The sequence below is a fragment of the Condylostylus longicornis genome, unplaced genomic scaffold, assembly GCF_029603195.1.
Source record: "Condylostylus longicornis isolate FDR11 unplaced genomic scaffold, ASM2960319v2 ptg000018l, whole genome shotgun sequence".
Taxonomy (NCBI): Eukaryota; Metazoa; Arthropoda; class Insecta; order Diptera; family Dolichopodidae; genus Condylostylus; species Condylostylus longicornis.
Genome location: NW_026577987.1, coordinates 13,750,186 through 13,764,375, shown reverse-complemented (window position 1 = coordinate 13,764,375; position 14,190 = coordinate 13,750,186). Strand labels below are relative to the sequence as shown.

At 23.9% G+C, this 14,190-nt stretch overlaps 2 protein-coding genes across 2 annotated transcripts; one reads left to right on the top strand and one right to left on the bottom strand.

The window, feature by feature from the left end:
- Positions 1 to 667: 667 nt before the first annotated feature.
- Positions 668 to 13,588, bottom strand: LOC129606276 (COP9 signalosome complex subunit 7). Its single transcript, XM_055516508.1, has 4 exons — positions 13,223 to 13,588; positions 12,922 to 13,174; positions 940 to 1,160; positions 668 to 875 (listed from the first exon to the last, which is right to left on the bottom strand). The coding sequence occupies exons 1-4, from the start codon at positions 13,409 to 13,411 to the stop codon at positions 711 to 713; spliced, it is 828 nt and encodes a 275-aa protein (XP_055372483.1). The 5' UTR covers positions 13,412 to 13,588; the 3' UTR covers positions 668 to 710.
- LOC129606277 (stathmin-1-A-like) lies at positions 3,556 to 5,059 on the top strand. The gene has a single exon (XM_055516509.1). It carries the CDS (start codon positions 4,119 to 4,121, stop codon positions 4,902 to 4,904), a length of 786 nt encoding a protein of 261 aa, XP_055372484.1. The 5' UTR covers positions 3,556 to 4,118; the 3' UTR covers positions 4,905 to 5,059.
- Positions 13,589 to 14,190: the final 602 nt, after the last annotated feature.

Here is a 14,190-nt window from a genome sequence, read left to right as displayed (position 1 = left end):
GGTTAGCAAACAGTTTTACACCATTTTGAGCTAAAAAAAACTTTAATTATATTGTACTTTTATTACTCGTATATCGTTCATTAAAATCAACAATATTTATTTAAATTTGGTTAAAATAAATAGAAATAAAATCAAATAAAATAACAAAATTAAGGTAAAATATTTCCAATTCAAAAATAAGAAAATAGAAAACATGTTCATGATAATTTCCAAAATAATTGAATGTTGTGTCTTCCGAGGGAGATTAAATTTTAAATATGCATTCAAATTTAATTTGGAGTGCTATAATGTAAGAAAATACTTATATTGGTTTATAAGTTTAACTTTTACAATATTGATACAAATTCAATAATGAATTGTACTTATAATTAGTTTATATAAAATCAAAACTGCTTATTATTTAGAACTTCGGTTTGGTCTTACCTATAAAATATTGAAATTTTTTAAGTTAATATACCTATCGTACGCATGGACCTAGAAATAAAATCAAACTGGAATATGAACATACATGTTTAATTACCCTTTTTCAAACTATAATAATATTAAATAAACTTTATTATTTGAATATAAGTATTTTTATTAAGAATTCATTTTTCCATTTTTATAGTTCTGAAGAAAATTTTAATTTAGCATCATACTCTTAGAATTTATTTCAAATTAGAAAAGTAATAAGGATTTTCCTTTCTTACAAATAAATGAAAAAAAAAAATTTATGTAAATGGCTTAAACCATGATTTACCAATTGGACGACCAGATTTTGATTTACATGATTTTTTGCGACATTCTTGACCAGGAGTAGTTTCTCTTTGATCAGATGTCATAGCTTCATCAGCGTCAGTCAATTGAGTCTTGAGAGCTTTTTTAACATTTATTATCTAAAAATAAATTAAAATTAAAATCATATTAAAATACCATCTAATAAATCAATAATGTGCTAACCTCTTGTTCGATTTGCTCTTTGTGTTTAGTTCTTCTTGCCTTTTCAGAATTGGCTCGATTAATTTGCTCCTCAATACAGCCTAATACCGAGTCACATGATTGAGACCATTCTTTTAGAACTTTCCAAATTAGAGCAATATCTTCAGTACGTATATCACGACCCAAAGCTGAATCAATTTCCAGTTGACAATTTTTTTGATCTAACTTTCCGTGAATAATATCTGTAAGAATTAAAAAAAATTTTTATTTTTAGTTTTCTTATAATACATAATAGCTTATGTCAACATCATAATATATAGGAACATTATCCATGCTTTATAGTTATAAATTTGAACTTATAAGGCAAAAGATATTAATTTGTTAAATGAAACTAAAAAATCTGTATTTTTAGGTTGAGCTCATATTCTCGGTTTTAATCAATTTCGGTGTCTAATTTCAGTTTTCACAATTAGTTTTCATTAATGAATTTTAAGGTATAAACTTTTTAAAATTTTTGGAATTTACATTCCAGCTATGTACATACATATGTACATGTATACATATTCTATGTGCATGTTTATATATTATATGTACATATATTTATAAAAGAAAATTAAATTTCATTATTTAAGAAATTGTAATACATTTACATATGTATGTGTAGTTCAATATTTATAAGAATCTAAAATTTTTCATTATACATCATTAAATCATGTTAAGTACAATTGGACCATATTATTAAATCTAGGTACAATTGCACCATATTATTAACTTCTCACAAATTTTTTACAAACCATTGTGAATTGCAGAAAATTTTAATCGTTTTATTTTGATCACTACTACTTTATTACTCCTTTTAAGGAGATTTCTTTGCCTTTATTTACACTCTCTTCGAACATCAACGTTATTCGCATTTACTTTCCTTCTTTATCTTTTGCACTGTTAACAATTCAATGCCGTTTTGTTGTTGTTGATTGTCATTTATTTTTCTTATTGCTTTAGTACTCATTTTTTGTTTCATACTCATTCTACATAAAGATCAGCTTTAGAAAAACTAAAAAATAATTGAGTTACATTTTTTTTTATTTTTGTCAATGTTACCATACAGTAAGAGAGTATAAGATCTGCTATGATCAGTCCAGTACATTATTACACTTTATTTTAATCTAAAAAATTTTAGTTGAAAAATACATTGAATGTAGATAAAAGCAATCACAAAACTTTCAAATTTGTGATATACTTATTAGATTCATAATGTGTTGCCATGATATTACGTAATATTCGAATGCAGTAGGAAAATGCACTGGCACATTTTAATCAAATAATTTATTACCATACAATCACTTTTACAGATGATTCACATTTTAAGTATTTGTGAAAATACAAATATGTAATTAGAAACTATTTTTTTTTTCAATAAATCCTCAACACAAACATTTTTAATAAATTCATTAATATAAACAATTAACTTAACTAATACAAATATAAAATTAAAATTTTTTAGTACCACATGCTAATATGCAATATTTAATTGCAATATTATTTATATTCAACATTTCAATTTATGTATTTAGAATTGCTAAATACAGCCTGATAACACTATTTTAAAACGAGTTAAAGAGAATGAGTAATAATTTTTTTTACTTTAATATAACTCCCTCTTATGGCCATATCTTATTTACTGTTCATTTCATTTCACATTATCTGCTAGTAGTATTGCCAAACCAACCGCAAAATGTAAAAGATTCTACTATATTAACCATTTCTCGCACTATTTTCACAAAGTTTACCTTGCATGTATTTAAATTTTCCAATTTTATAATTATATATTTGCATTCATAACATGATTTTGGCTTTGGTCTTTTTGCAATTTTCTATTTATTTTTTAATATAATTAAAATCTTTAATATATAATTCAAGTTACAAGTCCAAAAAAAAAATTAGAAAATTTTGCAAGCAAAGAATTTAAAATTAGGTTAATTTTCATTTTTGTAATTGCACAACGAGCTACATTTTTTACTATTGAGAATTGAGTTTTTTTAATTTTAAATAGCGCCACTCAAAAAAAGTTGTTCTACTGCATAATTACAAAAATTGTCATCTGTATATCACTATAAACTATAAACACAGTATCGAAATATTTACAATATTTTTAATACAATAAGATTTACATTAAATTTGATTTTTACATATGCTATGAATGTCTTTATCAAACCTGACACGATATTAAAACGTATTGGTCAAAAAACTACCGCACTATTTTAACTAAATGCTAAATTTCTTCAAAATTATTTTTGATTTCGGTTGTTTTAATACTACTTTAAAAAGTTACTTTTCATCGATGCTAAAACTGACAAAACAAATTTGATACAAACTGCAAAAACTATGCAAGTATTTTAAGTATGGCAATGCTAAATTCAATATGCATTGTGTTTGTGTATGTAAACAATTATTTATAAAAGCAAGAGAGTGATGACCTTTATAAACTTTTTTATGTGGGCAGAAGCAACTTAATAAACTATGAAATTCAGATCAGAACAAAGGTTTTAACTCTGAATTTGAACAATAGCATAATTTTCATATTTAGAAAAGGAAGTTTTAAAAGTTCATTAAAATTGTGACAGAGAAATTACAACTTTCGTACATTGTATTAAATCTATTTGAAACTGGTGTGGATTTTTTTTGAATTTCAGAAAGGCGGTTGAATTGCGAATTTAAATTAATAAAAAGAAAACAAAACAAATAACCGAATCTTTCAAAACATTGAGACTAAATTTGAGTGCAAAAAAAGTAGCAATAAATGTATTGTAATTTTTCTCCTTGCCTGCATGTGTGTTATGAATGTGTTTACACAGAGCCTTGTCGCTAAATTTCTCAATTCGCAATTGCGGCAAAAAAAAACGAAAACAACAAAAGTCCAATTAAACACAAACACATAGAATAAAGACGATTTAGAAAAAAAATTTCTTTTCAGTTTCAATTTGAATTATTTATTATTAGTCAGCCAGCAGTGATCTTAAAAAGTTTTAATCAGGAATAATATAAAATAAAATTGCTTGAAAAATATTTAAATTAAATTTTTAATTACATAAAAAAACTGTTTAAAAAGCAATCAAATTAAGAGAAAGATTTTATTTTAAAAGTGCATTTAATACGAGAGTTTCGCTCAAAAATTTTTTTAGTTTTTAATTGGAATTAAGATGGCTTCTGAAACAAAAGAAAATATTGAACAAGTTCCTGAAATTCGTTCTGAAGGAAAATCAAAGGGTGGTCTTAGTTTTGAAGTTATATTATCAAATCCTGCAACAACTGATGTTAAATTGCCAGTAAGACCAACTACACCAGTTAAAAATGTTTCTGCTGAAGAAATTGAACAAAAATTAAAAGCAGCTGAAGAACGCCGGATATCATTGGAAGCAAAAAAAATGGCTGATTTATCGAATAAATTAGCAAAAATTGAAGAAGCATCACGTAAAAAGGATGAATTAAATCAAGAATTTATAATACAATCAAAAGAAGCTCTAGTAACCAAATTGGAAAAACATACTGAAAAACGTGAAGAAATTATAACTAGTATTAAAGAAAAATTAAAAATTCATTCATTAGAAATTGAAAAAACTCGTAATTCATTTGAACAACAAAAAGAAAATGAAAAGGCAGCTATTGAAGAAAAATTAAAAATCGCAGAAACACTTCGTGAAGAAAATAAGAAAAAAATGTTGGATCGTCTTAAAGAACACAATACAATTAAAATAGCTGAAGTAAAAAATCAAATTGAAGAAATTGTAGCACAAAAAACTGAAGAACAATCTAAAATTATTGAAACAAAATTAACAACAGCTGAACAGAATCGCGAAAGAGAAATTCAAAAGAAAATTGAGAAAATTCGTGAACATGAAAAAAGGGCTGAAATTGTTCGTCAAAATAAGGCAGCTACAGCTACTGTAGAATCAGTTGAAACTAATGCTACTGCAGCTACTGAATAAAATTGCTTAGATTTTATGGAAATCATTGAATAATTTTTGTATTTGTTTTTTTATTTTATTTTATACTTATACGTATTCCCAAATTTGCTTTATTTTTAATATTAACACATTTTTTTGTCTGAATAAAATTTTAAAAATTATTTAATCACTCATCATTGCTGTTTTTGTTTTTTAAATAAACAAATAATATTGATGGTTTCTGAGCTAAAAGAGTCAGCCTACATAAAAGTGAATATGGAAATTATATGGATTAATAACTGCTTATTAATCAATGAAAGCTATTTTGATTAGAATAAAACCAAAAATATCGTAGAACAAGTTTTCATGGAATTTCAACTTCTGTACAAAATAAAAATAAATTTCAAATCAAGAACGGTTTTGAGTTTAATTAGATGATATTAAATGAGTAATAGACAAGAAATTTCGCAACTACGTGCATGCATATGTATGTGCGTGTTGAAGATTAGACAAATGGGTATCTCAAAAACAAACCAAATGGTTAAAAAAGTTTTTCTATGATCTTATATTGAAAGGTTGATCAATACCTGCGCAGATAACGTTTTAAAAATAAATCACAAAGTAAAATCATAAAGTCCATAACTTCGAACTTGATATTGTCTTTGGTTATATTAATCAAAAAACTGATCTTTTACTTAGTCTGATTCACAGAAACATGTTTAAAATTCTTAGGTAAAGACCTACATGGACGTCTTTTTATTTATAAAGTTCTCAATAATAAGCAAGTATAAGTTGCTCATCACCTCAAGGTTTCACCATTTTCAAGTCTTTAAATTATGTAGATTTTCGAAAATTCACTTCTAATTTAGATCTTAATATAAGAAATAGCATATTCAATAAATCCAAATTACAAAATCTTCAAATGTAGCAGGTTTAATAGATCTTTACTAGAAAACAAAACTTTCAAATGAAACCGCAAAAAGATTTTAAGTTTGGAAAAAATCAAATAGGAAAATGTCAGACATTAAAAATGTGAAAATGTAAACTAGTTATATACTAAAGAAGGTCTGTAATGATGCAAAATTATTTTTAAGATTTAAGTTAGAACTTTAAGTGTATATTTGAATTATCGAATATTTCGTGTTTTTTCCTAATTAAAAAAATCCTAATTATTATTAATTTACTCATACGTACATTATGTGCGTTTATACATAGGTTCCCAAGTACTTATGAAAATTACCGCATTTCTCTAATTAGTAGCATTAAAAGCATTAATCACTGTAAAATAGTTATCTCCTAATACTTAACCAGAATAATTTAATTGGAAATTTTAAACGGCAAAAAATTTTTTTATTAGTTTTTTAACTATGATTAAATTTTCTTGTTGAAATACAGTTACCGTGGCACGTTTTAAAATGAGATGTTAAACAAAAAACAAAATTAAGTTTTTTTATGTCCCTTTTCTGAAGCATCTATAGTGGATAAACTTTTCATGACATGTAAACTTTTTTTTTTAAAACCAAGAAAACACAAAATGTAGAAAAATAGGAAAAGTACATGATAAAAGTTATTAAAAAATTTCTCTTTTTCTTGGAAAAAATATTTTGCTCTTTTGTTTTTACTTTTTTTTTATACTCGGACATCCTGACTAAAATCAAACTTTCTCTTCTGGACACATTTTTTACGTTATTCAAATAGAAGATAAAGTAAAACCAAAGAGAATAAAAATGTTTAAACTGTAAAACAAATTAATTTTCATAAATAAGAAATTAATTAATTTATACGAGAAAATTTCAAACTATGTGTTTGTAAAATTTAAACGTTTTCTACACTGTTTAATATTATTAAAATATACACGAATAAGACTTTTCTTAATATTTTTAACAGTGATTTTCTCTAGAGTCCTCTAGGAATGAACATAATTAAATACATAATTTATGTATAAATAATTTTTAAAGTTAAATTTTCAAAAAATCTATGTATGTTAGAGATTATCATCAAAATTTGCAATTTTTTAATAATTCATAATAGCCACAGAAAATTAAAAATAATTATAGCTATTAAAATCAAAAACTAATTGATTCAATAAAAAAAATTATGTATCAGTTTTAATTCCTAATGATTCAACAAGAAATTTTTATTAATTTCTACTTTGACACCGATTTTTTTTTAATAATTATAATTTAACCACTTACATGAATATAACAGAATGTTAAAATTTCAGCTTTTAAAACTTTTGTTACTCTATATTAAGTACATATATGTTGTTTTAGCCGTAATATTTAAATTGCACTATAAATATTTATGTGAATTTCAGAAAAAAAAATAGAGTTGACCTTTTCAACTCTGTGATACCCGTACGAATTTCTTATCCTATGTGCGAATAAATATGTCATAGCTGACTATGGAACAGACTATAATTTTAAGTTGCCGTATTGCCATATTAATTTATGCAAAATTTCAGTACTGTGCTTTTCAAAATAGTGTGTGTGCCAAACTACTACTGAAGTTGTATGGGAGCTACCAGAAGGAGCCCAGAAATTTTAACGAATTTTATCAAGCACATTGGCCCCACTAATTTATTCGTTTGTGTGAAATTTCAATACCACAACTTTTATAGTTTCTGAGATATAGCCAAATAAATTTTGAAGTTGTATGGCAGCTACCCGAACCGGTACTCCGATCATGTCCAATTTAAATAGGGTTCTGGCACTTACTACAATAAATTATTTATGAAAATTTGGTGAACTTAGCTCAATCACTTTTTGAGTTATCGTTGGGACGGACGGACGGGCGGACAGACAAAGCCAAATCAACTCAGAATTTGACGCTGATCAAAAACATACACTTGAGTCTACATCTAAGACCGTTATTTCTTAGCGTTACAAACGGTAAGGCAAATTTAGTATACCCTTCGAACATACGTTCGTACGGGTATAAAAACAAACCATTAACTTGTTTTTACTCAGAATGCCACTAATATAACCACGTACTTAGAAGAGAGTTTAAAAAAAGTGCATGTTTTCTAATTGTTTATTTAAAAATTTCCATAAAAATTCATGAGCCCAACTCAATATTTTTAAATAAAATGTTACAAAAACTAATTTATTGTGTCTAAACTCAAAAAATTAAATATCAAAATTATTTAAAAATTATTTTTCAAATGCTCTCCTTTTTTTTTAATTTCCAAATAAAATTTTATTTAGTTAAAAGCTCATGATTTATTTTTAATTTATACATACATATATGTATATAATTTATAATAGTTTTGTTGACTAATGAACATGGTTAAATTTATTTTCACCTTTTGCTTTAAAAAGTTTATTTTGTTTTAGGAATTCAAGGAATAGTGATATGGTTAATCCATATCAATGAAAATTCTAATTCAAAATATGTACCATGTTTTCATCTTAGAATAAAAAATCTTATAATGTAGGTAGTTGATAAATACCAATGTAGGTAGTTGTAGTTGATAAATACAATTTATCAACTTTAATGATAATTTCATTAATCAGAATTACTTGTAATCAGCTTTATTATATTATGTATGTACAAATTTCTCTTAATTAACTTTATGGTGTTTAACATGACTATTTATTTTAAGCATAACAATCACCTTTTGTTCTTACAGCAATATTACAAACTATATTATGTACTCGTAAAGATTTATTCTTCTACTTTAATCGGAACTGTAGAGAAATACATTGCATTCAATTTTAACTTTCCTCATTAAATTTTAAAAATGAAAAACAAAAAACTTTAATAACTGGTTATTTTCAAAAGTAATTGATACAAACTAAACGGAAATTGAATTCTTATGAAAACTAAACAAAATTAATTTTTCAACAGAATTTTAATTGAAGTTTGTCATTAACACTTGAAAATTAAATAAAATATAAAATGTTTATTTGATAAAGAGGAGACAGAAATTTACTTATAATCGAATATAAATTTATTCTATTCTCTTTAAATATGTACATATATTATTTAAATTGTAATGTTTTTATTATTAATAATAGTGTTCTATATTATGTACGAGTACGAAGAAAAAAATTATTGTAGAACAAAACGAAAACATAAAATTTTTATAACATTATTTTAAATTGAATCCTTTTATTTTAATTTAAAAACAAAACTAATATAATATAGTATAATAAAATTAATATAGAGAAATGAAATTCTTTATAATAAAATAAAAGCTTATATAGATTTTCAAGAATTGTACATTTAAAATTATTGATTTTGAGAAATTTAATTTTGTATATTTGTTGAATTGTTAATTTGTGATAAGTGCTTCTATATTTATTAATTATTTTAAAAATTATTATAAGGCATTTTTAAAAATATTCAAATCTTTTTTTGATTTAATATTATATTAAATTTAAAAAAAACTTATAGAACTTGGATCTTTTATAATGCACATACTATAAATAAAGGAATTCATATTTAAAATTATATTATTATAATGGAAATTGTTGAAAACTTTTTTATTTTAAAATATTGCTGAGTGCATACATATTTTTAATTGGAATTACAAGTTAAATCAGGGCCAGATCTATTATATATGTATGCAGTAAGCATTTACAATGGGCGTCGGCATTTGCAAAACAGGAATGATATTGAAAACTTAAAAACTAAAAAATTGTGAAAAATAAAAATTTTTCTAATTTTTTCCATTAAATGTTTTCAAAAAATTTTCCCTTTCTATTTACAGCGAAAAAACTTTCATAACATGTACCAATAATAATTGTACATAATTAATTTAATAATAAAAAAATTAATAATAACATGTAAAAATAGGGGGGTCGGGGCACTTTTTACAAACCGCGTAGGATACCGAACCAGTCAGAACCAAGCCTGAATTAAATATTAATTTTCTGGATATAATTTGTATTTGTATTTGCAGCATTCTTAAAGGATAATATTGCAAATTTTAATCCAATGTACTAATGCTATTGCGATACTAAAACAGAAACAAAAAAAACAAAATATAAAAATCAAATACAACTAAAAACAATTTTAGTAAATTAAATTAAATACTCAAGAAAAAATTGTAGAACGGCCTTAAAAAATGCACACAAAAGTAAAATAAAATGTACATTTTTTAAATTAAACTAGAAAATTACTTGAATAACAAAAAAAAAATTTAAATAAAATATTCATATAATTTCATATGTACATACATATATGTATAAACAAAAATGTAAGTATATTTTTTACAAAAGATATTCTTTTAAAAATCTTTTTTCTTTGAAAACAAAGAGAAAAACGAAAAAAAAAAACAAGAAAAAATAGAACAAGACATTCAACAAAAGTGCAAAAATATATTTGAAAAATCAACATTTTCCCATTTATTTTAACTTAAATAATATCCTTGTAGGATATAAGTATAGATGAAAGGGAAAAATAAAAAAAAAAATATTAAAAAATTAAAAATATATCAAAATATACAACACTTGTAAAAGCAGACAAATGTTGTATTCATGAAAATTTTATTATACACTAGTAAATGTATAAAATTTAATATTTTCAGACCCTTTATTGGGTCTGAGTTGTATATAAACAACTATTAAGAAACTATAACTACCAAATTTTAATTGAGAAAATTACTAAAATGTATGTGCATCAACATATGTATGTAAAACTAAGAGTATGTGAATGGAAATGCAACCGTAAATATCACATTTTTTATATTATACAAAGAAAGTTTCAAATTAAATTTTAACTTTTATAATTATAAACAAAAAAATGAATACAGTAAAATCTAAATCAAATTGACTCACCCTAAAACTATAATTGCTATCAAAGTAAATTTTTACTTTTTAAAATTATTAACTGTTTTGAATTCATTTCCAATAGGATTAGGTGTAAACCATTTGCATTACAAACTGTGATTATGTGTAAACCAATCATTTGTAAATTTTTGCTACGTGTATGGTATTAAAAACATTAAAATAGATTTCACCCACTATTAAATTAAAAAACAAGCAAGGACTTATAAATTACGTGGAATAACTGCTTTTAAATTGCGCGCAAATTCTATTTTATACAACTTTAAAATCTTAGCAATAGTAGTATATAGTAATTCTACACTAATTTTATTATTATTGTACTTAAGAACGTTGAGTATTTTGGTTGCAATGATATTTAAATCCTAATTATAATAAGAACTATAAATAACATTAAAATATAGTAATTAGTTATCTGAAAAAATAATACAATTTTCGAAAAATGAAACTAAATCTTTTTTTCATCTAAACAAAATCTAAATAGTTAATTATCAAAATAGTTTCCTCAAATTGTATTGTAATAAATACGTATAGAAATTTCAGAAGTTCCACTGTATTTTATATGGAAATAAATATATTATTTTAAAAGAATTTTTAAGTTAATTTATTAAAACTGAAAATTGTATCAACTTGATAGGATTTTTCTCTTTTATGATTGAAATTAAATATTTTAATAATAAAATCCATAAAAATATATTTATATATGTAATTTTTTAAAGATTTTTAATATTTAGAAAATTTTTTAAGTAACTTTGACCATATTTAACATATTTGCTTGACCAAATATGTACCTTAATGAATGCGTGATTTCAAAATCTTTAGTAATTAGAACAGTTTAAGAAAAAATTTCAATTTAGATGATTTATTGATTAGATAAAACTTTATACATTAATCTAATAGTTGATTTCTCTTTAAAATCCAATTTAAAGAGATTGCCATTGGTTCAAAAATCAATTTCCGAGACAAGTAAATTTTCAACATATTTTAATTTCACCCCACCCCCCCTCAGGAAAAAAACGTTTGATTACTTCATAACTTATAAAATAATGAAGCCCACACATTTTACAAAAATATGCAAATAGATGTGATAAAAAACTACTTTTCCGTGAACCATCCGGCTAGTTTCAATTAAGATTTCGATCCAATATCAAAGAAATTATTTTTAGATTGATATTCAACAAGTTTTTATAATATTTCAGTAACATATTTTTAAATTAATGAAGTAGTTGTTAAGTTTTTGCAAAACTGAATCGTAAATACACGGGTATTATATTCAAATATAATTTATAAAAAAATTAAGCATTTTCAATTTTTTTGTTACAACGATTTAGTAAATTATTAAAACTTTAATTGAATTAAGTTTTGAAGTTACCAGCTGAAAAACTACATACTAGCTCAATAAGTAATAAGACAAATATTTAATTAATTTTAAATCCACTCAAAGAAAATAATATTAAATCTGGAAACCGTCCTTTAAATTTTGATTGAATGAAATAGTGAAATTCATACTCAATTTTTAGATGTCTTTTTGTATTCAAGTGAATTTAGATGGAAACACTTAAATAGAGTATTAAAACCATATGAATAGAAAGTTGTGGATCGTTGATTGATTGTTTTAAAACCTTAAATAATATTCCAATACTAAGCTTTTTTGTATTTATCAAAGAACAATTCAAAGACGGTAAATACCAGAAAAATTCTAGTTTAAATAAACAATTACACACAATCTTACTTTCAAATTTCAAATATAAAATTTAAAGCCTTTAAAAAATATTTCGATTTATTAAATAAAAAAATGTTTCAAGCTATCTGATTCTATTGTGTTAACATCATACTTATTGTGGTCCAAATACCAATTTTATATTTAATTAAGTAGATAGGTATGTACTACCCACCCTGTCAAATAAAAAATTATCGATATCATATGCCTAATTTATTTTGTCTTGGTTAAGTGTATGTATTAGACTAGAAATTCTTTTAATAAATAACCCACTTATATAGGTATTGAATTTTTTAAGTTTCATGGGTAATTTGAGAAGTGTCTGTACTAATTGAGACTTAAACTAGCTTGAATTTTTATCAATAGTGATTAAGTTTAACTGATGTGCTAAGTTTTATTTTTGTAGAAATTATAATAATAGTCATTGTGTTGTTTTTTTTTTTGTTTTGTGTTGTTCTTTTACCAAAAATGACAGACATTTTAAATTGCGGGCAATATAGAAAATTGTACACTTCTAATATAGTTTTAGTAAACAACATTATAATCTTACCAGAATAAATAGCTTCAATAATTAAATCTTCTAGATCACGAACATTTTTTATTTCTAATTCTTCTAATAGCTGATTATATGGAATACACTTAGTATGAACTGCCATTGTAACTATAGTTAAATGTTGCAATTTTTTCTTCATTACTGGTGTTAATTCCAGATAATCCTTAGGATTTTTTGTATATTGTTTATATGTTCCATAGGCAAACAAATTTAATGTATTCCAATATTTTGCATTTGGACCATTTGCTAGCTATAAATAAAAATAGTTATGTATAATACTTCCATTATCATTCATTACCTCTGCAATATTTGGCATTGCAAGCAATTCTCCAAAAACATGAATTCCAGGGGCTTCTAAAACTTGTTTAATTAACTCTAAGCAAGCAGCACCTTTAGCTGATTTTGCTAAAATCGTAAATTGCTCTAATTGATTTGGTACAGCCGGTACATCGACACTATCTTGTGCCATTACTACATCGGATGCCATATTTTCAAGATTAAAAATTATTTTTAAACTTCAGTAAAAAAAATCTTTTAATTTTTTTTATTTACTATATACTATATAAAATACTATATTGTAAATATATATGTATAATTTTATGGAATTTCCAAATTTATTTTTCTACCACACAAAATTTTTCTTCTCTTTGTTTTGACTTTTTGTTTTATATTTTCATAAAATAAATTTGACTTGACATTTTTAAATTTAAGGTTATGTTTGAAGTTATTCGATACTCGAATTGTAAAGTGACATTTTATTTTAGTGAAATTTACACATTATATTTATTTCTATGATATGACAGATATTTTCGTTTTAGCATGAATACCAGAGGTCGCCCAAACAGATAATTATTATATTTATTTTTAATCTCAAAACGTAACAATTTTTTTTTCTTATTCAACTTTGCATTTTTTCAACAGAAACAGGGCTTGTTTTTTTTATTCATGCTTTAAAATTTTTTGAATGAATTTTAAAAGGCATGTTTAAAAGAATGATGACATGTTTTTGCACAAAAATAATTTTCGTCGAGCTTTAAAGTTATTGACTAAAAACAATTTTCTCTATTTTTTAAATTAAAATAATATTGAAAATACTTCGCAATACATCCTGACACAGAGGTGCAATAATCTCCATAAATTTTTAAATCTGTTTTTATTTCTGTATCTTCATTGTGTTTATTCATGTCAATTACGTCAAGCAAAGGTGTACAACATTTTAAGTCTCTTTATCAACTTCATATGTTTGTCAAGCTTTTTTGACAAAAT